Raw genomic sequence first — 14,691 nt, 5'->3', positions numbered from 1 at the left:
AGGGGCTGACCAGATCAGGAAGTGAAAGGAAACACTTAATTTCTGTGTTTCAAGATTGGAGAGACCTGCAAAATCCCAGAAGCAGCATCAGTGGCAGAACGTGAATGAAACCTCCAGTAATCTTTCTGCTTGAACAACCCCAGGCCTTGTAATGCTTAAAATAAAGGGGTTTATTTCATTTCAGTGAAGAATTTTCACCTCTGCTCTGTCCATTTAGGCACATACCTTTTTTTTTTCCTGCACTTTCTGTCTACTTAAAACAGATCTCCTCACCTACTATGAAATCTTAGTGTGCCCACTCCATCACTGTCTCAGGAGCCTATTTGACCAGGCAGGTCCTTGATTGGATCCCTTCTTCCCCGCTCTCCTTTCACATTATTTTTTCCTAGTGGTGGTTGCCTGGTAACCCTAACACCTCTGCTTCCTTCCCAGGAATTTTACATGCTTCCCTCCAACAGGTAGTGATAAAAAAGTATTCTTTCCATCCTGACTGCTATGTCCCTTCTTCACCTATGCCTCCGCACGATGCAGTGTTGAAAGCTGACAAGTCACCCAAGCACTGACCCCAGGCTAGCCATCTCTGCACAGCCAGGGCTGCTCATCCCCAGGCCCAGAGACAGGGAATTAATGCTAACGACTGAGCTAACCTAAGGTTGGGAGTTCGGTGCATTTTCTGGGCCTGTGAAAAATGAGCTATAGCCAAGTGTTCCTTCTCTGCTGGGTAATACTGCATTATTGAAGGTTATTTGCAAGGTAATTGGACACTCTTTTGGGCAGAGGAAAGTTCCAGTTTGGTACAGGTGGCATGAGTTTATGGGGGCCTTTCAGCTCAACAGCCACACAGGGTTTTTGCTGGCTTAGTCTGCACAAGGTATTTTCAGACAGAGGGTTTCCTCGGTCACTGCAAGTGTGGCTGAAAAGACATTCCTTTTTATTCAGAAGCTGCTGTGGAGAGCACCGCTATAGGATTCACCTTGTTGCCCTGCAGCCTCTAAGCGATAAGGTCCTCTACAAGGTAGGAAACTACTAGTGAATCAGCACTCAGCATGGGCTCTGGGAACTAATACAAGTGCATAAGTCTGCTCAAATAGTTCCAGATCACAATTTGCAGAGGAATCCCATTCTCAGGAGCATCCATCCTTTCTCCTGCAGGAGCAGCAAAATTCTTTTGAGTATCTCATCTTTGGCTTCAGTGTGGTCCCAAAGAAGCAAAGTTGATCCTTTGGGTATCAGAAAAATATCAGACCATCATGCTGGATCTGCACTCTCCATCATCAGAGACTGAGATTAGCCTTGCTATGGCAGTTCACAGAAACCTAAAGAGGCTGTAGTTGTGACCCACTCCCCTGTTCCCAGTGTTTTAAATATCCCCTTTGTTGAACAGGAAAAATTCAGGATAGCAAGGCACCAGATACACAAATATAGCTGATCTACTGGAGCGAAGCCAAAACAGCAAAGCTAGGCCTGTGTTTCTATAGTACTTAGCACAGTGAGGCTCCATGGGGACGCAGAAGCTATCATGATCCAGTGATAAATAATGATAATAGGAACATCAGGAAATGAATACAGACAAGCTGGATGTCCTACAAATCTGTCAAAAATTAACATTTACCATCAGCAATACACCACATGACTGACCTTCATAGCTTGATTCAGTGCCATGAAGTGTAGACTGTTGTCTGACGGAAGAGAAGGTAAGGCAGGGCAATGAGCACCCTCCATCAATAGGGCTGTTTCTCCAGGACAGACCTTCCCCAGTATGGGGCAAATCAGCAGCAACGTGATTAACTCACATACTGAGCACTGCATCTGCAAAAAAAAAATTGCATCTGTAAGAAACTGCATTTCTGCCCAGCAGAAAACACCTTCACATAATCAGCCTGGGCTTCATAGTGACAAAGGACATCATGAGCCTTACCAAGCTATACGGTCTTGTTCAACCAGCCCCAAAATGTATCATTAACCTTTACTTAGTCTTTGCTGCTTTACTAAATCTCTCAATCAAGTTAATTTTTTTTTTTTTTTATTCCAAGTTATAACAAGATTTGGATTTAAGGAAGTTTGAGGAAAATGAGTTTCCTTGCCTTTGTAAATGCACTGTCAGAGCTGTGGCGAAAGCAATAAGCTTCCAACTTAAGCTCCACACTGACTGGAGTATCTTTTCCATCCACAGTATCCATCTATGCAACCCAGGATGGTTGTTCCTTCCTAAAAGGGAAAGGTGAGAGGAGAGGAACATTTTATGGCTTCTGACTTACTAGCCCTTCAGACAAATCCCTGGACTCCAGCCTGGGCAGAATAACTGGTCATTTCAAACTATCTCAGGTAAGTATCAAGGATACAGAAGCTGTAGCCTGAATTTTTGTATTGCTCATGGGTTTTGTACTTTCTAACCCAGAGGCTTTTATGGCAGATCAAACATCTCCTCTGTCTTTGAACATTTACAAAAGTGGACATGGAAAGCTGTATTCATCACACATTTCTCTCTCTGTATGACTGTCATTTGTTAAAATTTGTATGCCTACCTATATCTTATAGTCATTATTTATCACATTTAAAAATCTCTTTCAGTCTGCCTATGGGAAAAATATAGAATACGTTAAATACTGTAAATCCTTGAGTTTCATCCCAAAGATCTCAGACCCTTCAGGTCAGGAGACATTGACTTTTCCATTTGTGAATACTGTTTCTGAAGCCTGACTACCTTTCACTGCTGATGGAGCGGAAGTGACTATATACAGCATTTGTTTTCCAGATATTAACTGTGTCATCTCCCCTACCAATTTTCAGTGCAACAGCTTGCCTCAATGACATCCAGAATCTAGTCCTTTCTAGGTGCTGTTTTTCTTATTTCTGTAACCCTGAGACCTCAGTCAGCTGAGCAGATAAATACTGGATTTATGAGTGCAAGGGTATGCCAGAATATCACCTCTCAAACAGAAGAAGAAAATCATCTATGATGCTACAAAGTTGTTGCTGCTTATCCAGTCTGTCCACACAAATCAACCTTTTCATAAAATATTTGCTGTGGCATAAAAGTGACCTGCTTGCCTTCAATCTATGGAAGACTGTGTGCTACACAATGATCTGATTTGTGGTATGAGCATGAAACTAAGTGATGCTATATCAACTCCTGTATCCTCAATACAGCTCAAATATTTCTGCATCCGTCCTAATTTTAAAGTACTCTTAATGCATATGGTAAATATTTAGAAGCAAGTTTCTAAGTACTTTGTCCATGCCTGTCATCTCTTCATTCCCTCACTCACTAGGAAAATGCTAAAACCACATGATACGTTGATAAGGTGGCTTCATACCTACACTGATACTGGCCCTAATCACCAACCCCCTGTAAGAGATGCAGCTGAGAATCCCCATCCCAGCAGGTGGTGCTGCGGGACGTGTCAGAGGGGCTGGGTCTGCTGGGAGAAGTGGGAGAGACCCAGGGGAGAGAGAAGTGGGAAGGTAATTCGTCTGCGACGCACAAAGGTGTTGGACTGTAACCTCGGGCCCCTGTCACCTGCCCTGGATCACACTTCCAAAAGTTAATGCCCTGTTGTGATGCAGGTGTCAGTCTCTGAAAGCAGCAGCTTCCAGAGCTCTGTGCTGCTCAGGAGCATGTGGTCACCCATTTTGTGTCATCAGCTGGCGGGTCTGTGGTAGTGTCTCCTCTTCTCATGGGTACCTACCTACAGAGGGCTTCGCCTAAGAATAGTCTGAGTAAACCATGTGGTTTGCGCGGAGGCCTTCATATTTAGAAATGTAAGAGATACATGTGAGTTACTGTAGGAAGAACCCTTAAACACAAAGAAAAAAGAACCATCAATAAACTAAACCAAATACTAAATGGGTTAGTAAGTAAACAACAGGAGGACAATTGCGACATATCCCATTACTCCCAGCAGACTGGCCCCATTCCCACTAACCCCAAAGCCTCCCAATACAGAATGAGCGATCTTGCTAATAAGGTCAAGCATAGCTTATTCCTCTGACTGCTCTGCATTTTCCAGTACTGGTATTTCTAAGCCTAGCGCTGTGACGAGAACAGTCAAATAATTGTGCAGCTCCATAAAGGAAAGCAACAGCCCAGTGAGAGGTTTTTCTAGACTGATCCTCATGAGCGAACCATCCTTAATTGAAAACCAGTGGACTAAGATTTAAATGAAATCTGGATAGTGAAGTCAGTCAGTAATTGACAGGAGATGCAATCAGTGAAGCAAACAGAGGCCTGGTCAATGAGTAATTTCATAAATTTGTATTAATACAGATATTTTCAGTTTAGAGGAAAAGTGCCCATTTTCCTTCTGTTCTGCCAGTGTAATTTGGTCAATATAAATTATGAGAATAATGAGAGCAAGAAAAGCCTGGTTTCAGATTACTCCTCATACACTGCACCTGACCTGGCATGAGAAAATCCTAGAGAGCTGCAAAGTCTGTTATCTACTGTAGATTTGGCAGGTTTGCCAACAGGCTCTCAGAAAGTCTGTCCCATAGGCTCACGCACTTCACTGGTATATGCACAGACCTCTGAATTAATGCAACAGGGATTTTGCAAATCCGTCTTTTGTAGAAGGGGTGTCTCACTGACTTTAGCTGGACCAGATCAAGCCTATGACTTTTTGTCCCCGTTTAGAAAATCAGTTTTCTCCTTAACCACCTTCCTCTACTTTGCCCATCTCGGTAAGTTTGATTACTTATTTGGGAATAGTGCCTACTTTTTTTATTGGTAGATATCCACGCCTTTGTAGTTTTGACTACAATCCACCTCTGGTACAATCTGGAAAACAATCAATGTGTGGCATTTCACAGATCTGTCTGAAGGAAACAGTGAGTCAGGGCTCAGCCAAATTCTGCTTACCATTCCTGTCACAGGGATTACTAAAAAAAGGCCGGCCACTTTTTAAATTAATTTAGGATTAAATTGGCTTCTCGAGAGAATCTGGATAGCAAAAGCTACCTGTAGGGTGGTGACAGATAAAAGGGTTTTGCATATTTTGCCTGTTCATGTCTCAAGATGGATTTTTCACTGCCACTGACATTGAGCTTTGCTTCCTCACTCCTGTGCTGCTGTGGCCTCTCTTTGTCCTTGCTCTAGAAATCCTGATTCGTACAGGTTTTCCAGCCCCCAGCTCCATCTTCAAATGGTCAATGCTTCCTCACTGAAGTGCAAAGGCACTGATTTTATTGTAGGATTTTCCATTTTCTTCCTCATCCATGACATCCTGTTATTTGATCTTTTCCTTTGTCCTCTCCATCTTTGTTCTTTCATATTCTCACTACTTCTGATTTCAAAGCTCCTGTTCTGCTCCTTCTCTGGAGCATGAAGCTGATGCTCTCTAGACCACTGAGTCTCCGTTTTTCAAATCCCTGCCAGAAACACATTATCTCTTTTCCCTATCTGGTATTTAACTGCTATCTGCCTTGAAACCACACAGTATTTTAAAGAAACATTGGATTGGAATAAAAAATTACTTCCAGCCTCCATATCCAACATTAATTAGAACTATATCTCTCCTTTTAGTAAATACTATATATAGTATATACTGAAGTTTTTAAATAAGATGTTAAGAAGGAGGAAACACATTATTGATGTATCAAGACAGGAAGCTCATAGATGCAGTCCACGACTACGGAATTCCCTGCTTCAGAAGCTCAAAGCAGCAAGTTCCCATAGTTCTCTGACAACATGTGCTATATTTTTTAATGAATTTCATGCTCTGATCCTCTAAGAAAAGTGCAAGGTAGGGAAAAAGGATGATGAATATAGCTTACAGTGGCCCTCTGTTTTGAGAAATTTGTAAGCACTGCACTGAAACTACACAACTTCTACAAACTTGTACAACTCCAGAGCAAAATTGCCCGCATTTTAGACAGCCTTTGCAATGCCACCTAATTTAGAAATAGCACAAATAAATAGAAAGTAATGCTGAAAATGATACTTTATAATGGCAACTGATTATTTTAAGAACCAAGGCCTTTGGATTCTATTCCCATTGCTGCCAATTTAGCTAAGGACTCTAATTCCTTTGTGTGTATGTACAAGTACATATATACGTATGCAGGACTTACATTTTTGCATTCAAAAAGGACATTTCATCAAAAATCTTCACATATTGCCTGTCAATGATACTTGGGAGCCAAGCCACCAGGCCAAGGATCATTTCACTGTCTCACAAAATGCAGAAGTGAATCACAGAAAAGGCACAGAAAATGCCCAAGGCAGGCAGCAACAAGGCAAAATCTCAAAACACTAGAGAAATCTCAAATGCCAAGACAGCAACCAGAATCTCCTCAACACCAGGAAGCCTTCCCTTCCTGAGCTGCTAGCACTTTCCCTTCCTGCTCAGGGCTAAAAAATTATTGTGACAGCTGTGCACAGACAAGTAGGGCCATAAAGGCTGCTCTTTGGACTCTCCTCGGGGCGATCCTGCTACTACAGGCTGTGCCCAACAGCTTATGGGGAAAGTAAAACCTTTTAAAACACTGTAACAATGCAGCAACAGTATGTTGTAGGCACCACTAAATAAATACTAAGTTTCTGCAGTGAAATCCTCAGTGAGTTTTGATTAAATAGTGATAGGGCTAATCTCTACATGCCCACACTTGGGACCTTACCTTTGCAATATCACATGGCCTCTCTAAATGAGTTTTAAAGGCTTTCATAGACCAAGGTCCATTAGAACATCTCTTCTCTTTGCAAGATGAAGCAATGATGTTTCCTCACTTATGGTTCACTTAAGCACCTGGTATACACAGAGTTATACTGATACCACAGTGTACTGGCCACCTTCCATCACTGCAGCATCCTGGGAGATGAGGTCTGGCCTGGAAAGTTGCCTGGATGGGGAACAGAACCATTCTGGCAGCAAAAGAAGAAAGTCAAGAACTCACATGAACTGCAGGCCTGATGCTACTAGGATCACACACAGATGGTAACCCTCTGACCATGCTGCCTGGGGCTTTGCGCTCACCAGACCTCACAAATTTGTTTCTAGCAAATCTGGGATTGCATGTCCTCGGGAAAACCCCACATGCTGCAGGATGACGAATGTTGGGGATGCAGCAAGAAGCGTTCCTCTTGCAGAGCTTTTCTCCCCTTTTCTGCTTCCTTGTGAGCAGATCACCCCCATGCACGTGGCAAATGACCTTAAAGTGCAGCTTTCACTCAAGCAGTTTCACTCAAGCACTGCTTTAGATACAAGAATCCCCATGCTCAGAAATGGATCCGTCTCTAGGATGAAGCTGAGCCATCTGCTTAGCTGTGCACTGCAGCACCCTCAGCGCGTTAGGAGAGAGAGAAAAGCAAGCAGAATAACTACATCCAACTGGAAAAGCAAGTGGGAATGCATTTACACTGAAATTTGACCCAGGCCCTGCAGCTTACACTTCAAACTCAATAACAGCACGGGCGTGTTAAAGGTCAGGAGCATAAAACACCTTCATCTCACCTCTCTTCGGAAGATAGCAAAGCTAACTGAGCTGCAGGGCCTGCCAGTGTGCCGACAGAGTGGTTAAGTACTCTCTTAGGGGAGAGTACCATTTACTGCATCATCAGCCACACTTCCTGAAATAGCCTGTTTCTCCTCGGAGGCCACTCATCTGATCACCATCTACAACCTGTAGGGGCTTTTGAGACCAGGCAGGAAAAGAATAGAAACTTTCCTTTTGACATCAGCCTGGTCAGGTACATCCAGCACCGCAAGAGCCCTCCCAGAGGCCACCAGGGTTTGGTACCCATCAGGCACAACCAAGTAGGCAGGCACTGAATTGTCACCCTAGCAATGATTGCCCCATGACATAAGAGAAGAAAAACGGATGCCACGTGTGAAACAATTCATGTAAGCCCTGGTTTTCAAAGACGTCGCCAAACCCAGGAACTCTCCAGACAGCTCTGCCCGTTGTGAGATCTTAACTCCTTCGCACATCACTGGAGCAGATATCAAAAAGGCAGCCGCTTCTCTAGCAGGTCTGCTTCCTCTGTAAAATTAGCACTCACAGTTTTTCTCTTGCAGTTCAGCTGTAAGAGGGGTTGGGAATAGCTGTGCCTCGCACTATCTGGCTGTCGCACAAAGCAAGCAATTAGAAGCACAAGCGTCCCCATTTGCTCCCACGCTTCATTTTTAATCTCATAAACAGAGATTGAGCCACAAAACTGGGAGAGGGAGACGGTTTTTTCAAGCTTAGGGGTAGTTTGATGCACAGTTGATGTGTGTCTGTATGCTACCATGCAAGAATGCAGCTGAACAAGAGTCACAGCAATACTTGTGAGTTCAACCCAGTGGTGCTGCTGTTAGTTACGTAGGTAATGGGCAGGTAACGATAAATATGTACTTATCCTGGAGTGCATTTGCTATCACAGCTTGATCCTGAAGGTGTAAGCATCACATAAAGACTAGGTAACAGTCCTAATGTGGATGCGTAAACTGAGCTGGCTTTTACTGCTGGTGGTCACTGGATGGCGTTTGTCTTCTGAGTGCCAGCAGTTCAAGATTTATGGGGAGTAGGTACATTGTAGGATTCTATTTATGATGTTCAGTAATTCAATTTCCAGTTATGCTCTCATACTGTCTGATTAGACTCAAACTCAAGTGACCTCCTCCGCGCTCACGTACAGGTCTGAACACCAAGTGTCACCTGGTCCATCTCTTGGAGTTCAGTAATCTTTCCTAACCTTGAACTGCCTGCCACGTACCTGGGCAGTAAGAGGATGCCAGATATGAGCAGCCCTGCAGTAACTACTTCTGCACAACCTCTTATTCCCCACCAATGCTGCACAATATGTGGTCTTTCAGCGTTACAGGAATAAGTGTCTTCACCTTCATGAAAGGTCAGAGCAGGCACCCTGCCAGTTGTGGCTGAGCAGCTGATGCAGAGTAACTCAAGCCCATACTGCTGTGGCACAGCATTACGTGGTTCTGCAGGTCTCCCTGGGGCAGCAGAAAATGGGACGATTGAAGCGAGGGTCTGCTTCCTTAGGGTCTCAGTAAAAGCATTGTTCTTAAGTCAGATCTAGGTCACTGCTAACTCAAAAACCACACACCATGCTCTTTCGCCTGGTGTAGATGTGCCTTCAGAATTAGGACAGCCATGGATGCTGGTAGATAAGATAGAGGAAAAATGAGGGCTGAAAGATGTAAGAGTGTCAACTTTGCAATTCTCAGTACCTGCCTGATAAGAGAGATGTGGGTGTTTTTTTTCCCAAATCTACTCTTTTCACACACAACAGAGGAATCAACCTTGCCACTCTTCAGTCCAGCCTGAGTAAAACAAGAGCTTTCCCAGAACACTGGAGTTTGCTTGAAAGATGATAGCTGCAGCCCGAAGATGGGCTATCAACAACTGATTTTAAGAGATTAAAAGTGTTTCTAAAACTTTGTTGGCAACGTTCCCTTCCAGTTCTGAAAATCGGAGTACTCATTTTTAATTAAAGTGGAAAAGAAACACTGGGTATGATGATAAATGGTTTTGATTTGGCCCATCCTGGCTCCTTTAGCGTCCATGGCTAAGCCTCTTAGTTAGCAATTTGCCATCGTCTTTATGAAAAAGAAAGAAAGAATCCAGTATGTTAAAAACAGAATTTGGAACAGTCATTTTAATTCTGAACAGCTGTTCTGTTTAGCCATCTACCTCTTAATAGTCTTTATCAGCAAACATTTCCGTGACAAAGACGCTGCTCATATACATGCCCAAGGAATGGCTTGTCACAGAGACACTCTTATTTGCCTGCAAACATTTCTTCCTTGATTGCATACTATCCCTGGAAATTCATTGTAGTCCTGATTAACCATTCTCGACCTGGCAATCAGCAGGCATCAAACAGCCCAGCAGGATCAACTGACCGATCACACAGCGCAGGCTGCGGCAGAAAACACATGCACAGTACTGTCCAAGTGAAGTGTGCTGTATTTGACAAACACTTGTAAACAAAGCACCTCTTGTGCTAAAAGAAATTGTTGACTGCAACAAATTATATGGAAGAGATCAAAGGAATTTGTGCTAAGGAGGCAACCTTTTGTTGCATATGATTTTACTTCTCTTTCCTCTTTTCCTTGGATATAATTACATTAAGAAAATCTCCCAAGCAAAGCATTTCAGAGGTTTCTCTGCTTTTGTTTTCTCAGGTCTTTCAAAAGCTCTATCCCTTGTTTTCCTTGTTCATGGACTAAAGGCTATGGTGCAGAGCTGTACACACGATTTGGAAATAAATAATGGATGATTGACTAAGCTGGTGACAGACTGTAGCAGCAGCAGCTGTGTATGCTGGAAGCTCTCTGCAGCTTGGGAATTCTCTTTCCAGGAGAACAGAGGCAGTGAGGGATGTCTTCTCCCGTTCACAAGGGCTTGACACCATTTTTATCACCATCTGGTTTTGGCCCATTTGGAAAGGGGTGAGGCTTCTGGTTTGCCCCTATAACTGTTCGTAAAGGACTTGATGAAACAATTCTCACGTGGCCAACAGTCCCATCAACACCAATGAAAGGACAAGAAGAGCTGGCCTGGGGCCTTACAGCCTATACCGCTTTCCAAACTGATACCTGGTTTTGAATGTATATGGACTTGAGTCCTCATGGCTGCCATTAAAGTTTCAATTTGTAAAAAATCCCACCCAACAGCATAAATGCTACAGTAAATTCACATTCAGCTAGAAAAATGCATCACCAGAGCCCAGGTGCCCAGCCTCCTTAGCTCTCCTCAGAAGCCTTTCCAGTTTCCTTATAGCACTGTCCTGAAATGTGAGGAATCTGTCCCACATCTGTCTGTAAATTAATCATCCCATTGGGCAGATGCAAACAATCACAGCTAGAGGAAGGTCTGAAGGTCTCACAGATATGTGTCCCGTATCTTTCTCGATATTTACAGTTTCACCCTAGAACACATCTCCCCACTGTGAACAGGGCTCCACAAAGACAATTTTCTTCAGGTAAGCTGTGAGCAGGAAATCATGGTTTAGTGAGTCACAGATCCTAAAATATCGCTATGAAGCATGTGACCGCTGCATAATAATAATAGTAATAATTGAGCAATGCAAGTGTACGCTTTTGGAACGTGCTCAGGAAATCTCAGTGTGGAGGAGGAGAGACAGGCACACCCAGGCAGTTTTAGACACTCACGGCACCTAGGGGCATCCAGACAGACAGGAACGCCCCATCCATTACAGAATGAGGCAGATAAGCACGTTCTGCTTCTACGGACAAAAAAACCTCACCGGTTTGACAAAAGACAGGCACGACAGCTAACACTGACCAATACCATGACCTCATTTCATGGCATACACATAATGACTGCAAACTGCCTTCATTTTATCTGAACGTATGCCTTATTTCACAATCCAATGTATCTTTATAATATATAAACCTACTCTTTGTGACGCTTTCAGGTTCCTGTCAGGTTTTCAAGCTGGATATCATTAGAGGTGTTGACCATCTGCAAGGCTGTAGGGGGAGTCTAGTGGGCCCTGGGCTGCTGAAATCTAGATCTGGACATCAGATCATACATTAAATGAAATGTGAGGCATCTCTCAAGTACAAATCTTGTCTGACTTGGAAAGGTGATAGTTTCTCCTGTTTTCCCTCAAGCACCACGTTCCCCTTGACAGAGACAAACAAAAGCAGTCCCTTGCAAGAACGGTCAATGTGGTAACCCTATGACTGACACTGTGATGTTTCCTAAATATTTCAGCGACGGCAACACGTTACTTAGCTCCTCTCTAGGAGGAAGGAGCTGATGGGCTAAACTGACCTTTACCAGTCATTCTGCACAAATCTTATGGCAGCTTTAAATTGGCTGGCTGAGAGATCCAGCTCTCAGCTGAGGGATACTGTTTGGTATCAACACAGAGTCTAAGTTGGCCAACAAACAGCAATCATTCAGACACTTCTGTTATGGTCTATTTCAGGATTTACACAGTTGTGACATTCTTCTTCATATTCACCAGCAATCTGTCAGGAAGAGAGCTTGGACATTTCTGGAAGAACTTCAAGATGGAAAACTCATTTGGGTGCTTAGGCAGCATTGAGGACTAAGTCAGAGTTTGGTATATTCAGTATAGTTCATCATGCAAGGAGCACCCAGGCTTGTCAATATTTTGTGACCTTTTCTGACCACATCTGCACCCAGATTGGCAGCGACCACTGCCAGACTCTTCTGTAAGAAAACTTCAGCATTGCATAGCTTGTTTCAGGCATCCACTGTTGACCAGTAACCAAAGGAAGAAATCTCAAAGATCTCCCTAAGGCTAATGCATTGCGGGGGAGAGAAGGAAACGTTATCCATGTCTTGGTGCCCCCTATACTGTGTATGTCCATGGGCTCAGGCAAACTCTGAAAGAGGGAAGCAACGTCAACCCCCAATGTCACTTTGCTGCACCACCCACCAAGAAACCAGTTCCTTCTTCAATTGCTTCTGCAGCTGCTCACATCTAAGAAATTAAACCTCTGTGGCAATCTCCTTTCCTCTGGCAAAGTCAGCGTTCCAGCACAGGAGACATACATTGTCCTTGTGAATTCTCCTCAACAGCAATCAATAACGGTACAACGAAACCTCTGAAGTTACTTAAACTTACTTTGTGCAATATGACTAGCAGACAGATTAAAAAATGACCCAGCAGGAATTTTTCTTCCTTAATTTTTAGATTCCACACATCAATTCCACTCTAGCTACTGTGACTAATACCCACCACCATCACACCCGCCCCCCCAGGATTTCCTGGATTCTAGATCACACATACTTTGAGCAAGATTTGTAATTAATCTATCTTATTCTTGGCTTGAAGTACCTGAAAACGCTGAGCATCCCTTTTCATAAAGTAAGATTTTATGAAGATGTGTCTAGTAGGGCACCTGGAAATCAAAGCACTTGAAATCATGTAATCATTGCTGAATGTCTTAGCTCTAATTTCTCCAATGCAAATATTTTCAAAATTATACTTTTGTCACAAGTATGATGCTATTTGCTTCTCCTTGAGGCTCTGGCTCTTGGATTCAAGTGATTAGATATATGTCTATGCCATACTATGACCACAACCTCGGCAAGGTCCAGAAACCTAGCAGCTGCAGACTCGCATTACCAATGCATAAAGCCCAACTTCTCAGTCCTCCTAACACGGAATTATCCAGGCACCGATTCCAGACCTGCATTAGTACCTTTACATGGAGGCGCGCTGCACAGCTATCCCAGTTTGCCCAGCACTGCACCACCACATGCCATCACACTAGGCTGGATGTACCTCAAAGAGAAACTCAAGTCTCCATTTTAAAATGTCCTCTGGTTGCAGCGGGAAGCTTGAACATATTGTACCACAGCAGCAGTTTTACTATGTAAAAGTTACACAGGTAATGAGAAGATGCCTCCCAAAATATTACTGAGAAAAAAAATCTCACTATATTTTCATCCATCACTATATATTTCATCCAATTTTTAAGCATGAGGTACAACCTACAAAGTATCGTGGCACAACAATGCACCCCAAAATACATCAAACTGCTCTAATACACAATGCAGACATGGTGTTTGGCCTAACAAACCAAAGTCTGGTGCTGACAGCAACTCTTTTGCTGTTTGTCTGCAAGAGGAGAGCCACTCCCCACTGATACCCCCCAAACCAGGCAATGTTCCAGGCATCAGTGAGCTTCAACCCATTTTTCAGCAACACATGGGAAAACCTGATTTGGGAAAATCAAAGTCCCCGAGTGGCTGGTGCCAGGGCAGTTGCCAGGCCTTCGCTTTGGCCGTCCTGATGCAGAGGACACAGCAGGCTTGTTTCCCTGGCACTTGTTTGCCCAGCGATATGGAATACAGACACCAAAACACCGTTGAGGGGCCCACGAGCAGGTGTAGGGGGTGGGTGGCCACTGGTGGGATCTGGGAGAGGCGATGGAGAAGGGAAATCGGGGTAAGGAGGAGAAGGAGATGGGATCCCAGGGATGTGAGACCCAAAGGTGCAAGTGGGGAAGGGACTGAGCTACCAGGGGCAGGAGGGAGCCCGGTCGGAGGGAGAGCAGGAGGGTAGGTGGGGAGGGGGTGTGTGGGGATGGCCGGTTTGGGGAGCAGAGGGGCTGAGCAGGCACTCGCCCCTCGCCGGGCCGGCGCGGAGAGCAACGAGCGGAGCCCGGGGCGCTGGGCGGTGCGGGGGGCGGCGGTGCCCGCGGCTGGCGGCGGGGGCGGGCGGAGGCGGGCGCCCCGCGGGCTGCGGGAGGAGGAGCGGCGGCCGCCGGAGGATGGGAGCGAGCGGCGGAGCCGGGGAGCGGCGCGGGGGCAAGGCCGGCAGCGCGGCGGCCGCGGCATCGCCCGCGTAGGGCGGCGCGGGAGCCGGGCGGCGCCGCGGACATGGAGAGGGCGAGCCCGGCGGCGGGGAAGCTGAACGCCGGCGGCCGCGGGGCGGGCGATGGGCACGGCCCGGCGGGGGGAGCCCAGCCGCGGGCGGCGGCGGTGGGCAGCGCGGAGCCGGGGGAGCTCATCGGGCGGGCGCTGGATTTCAAGAGCGAAGGGGCGCAGTGCTACAAGGACAAGAAATTCCGGGAGGCCATCGGCAAGTACCACCGCGCCTTGCTGGAGCTGAAGGCGCTGCTGCTGCTGCTGAGCCAGGAGCCGGCCGGGCAGCGCCCTCCCGCCGCCGCCGCCGCCGGGCTCAGCGAGGAGCAGCGGCAGGCGGTGGAGGCCATCGAGGTTGACTGCTACAACAGCCTGGCAGGT

The 14,691-nt window shown here is 45.4% G+C and overlaps 1 protein-coding gene across 1 annotated transcript in view; it reads left to right on the top strand.

The window, feature by feature from the left end:
- The first annotated feature begins 14,253 nt into the window (after positions 1-14,253).
- Positions 14,254-14,691, top strand: part of TTC9 (tetratricopeptide repeat domain 9) — a 30,214-nt gene continuing 29,776 nt past the window's right edge. Inside the window, exon 1 of the mRNA XM_074148532.1 lies at positions 14,254-14,689. Coding sequence (XP_074004633.1) covers positions 14,326-14,689 — 364 coding nt within the window. The 5' untranslated portion in view covers positions 14,254-14,325. The remainder of the gene's footprint in view (positions 14,690-14,691) is intronic.

The sequence above is a fragment of the Numenius arquata genome, chromosome 6 (assembly GCF_964106895.1).
Source record: "Numenius arquata chromosome 6, bNumArq3.hap1.1, whole genome shotgun sequence".
In the NCBI taxonomy this organism is placed as follows: domain Eukaryota; kingdom Metazoa; phylum Chordata; class Aves; order Charadriiformes; family Scolopacidae; genus Numenius; species Numenius arquata.
This window is presented reverse-complemented; position numbering and strand designations above follow the sequence as displayed.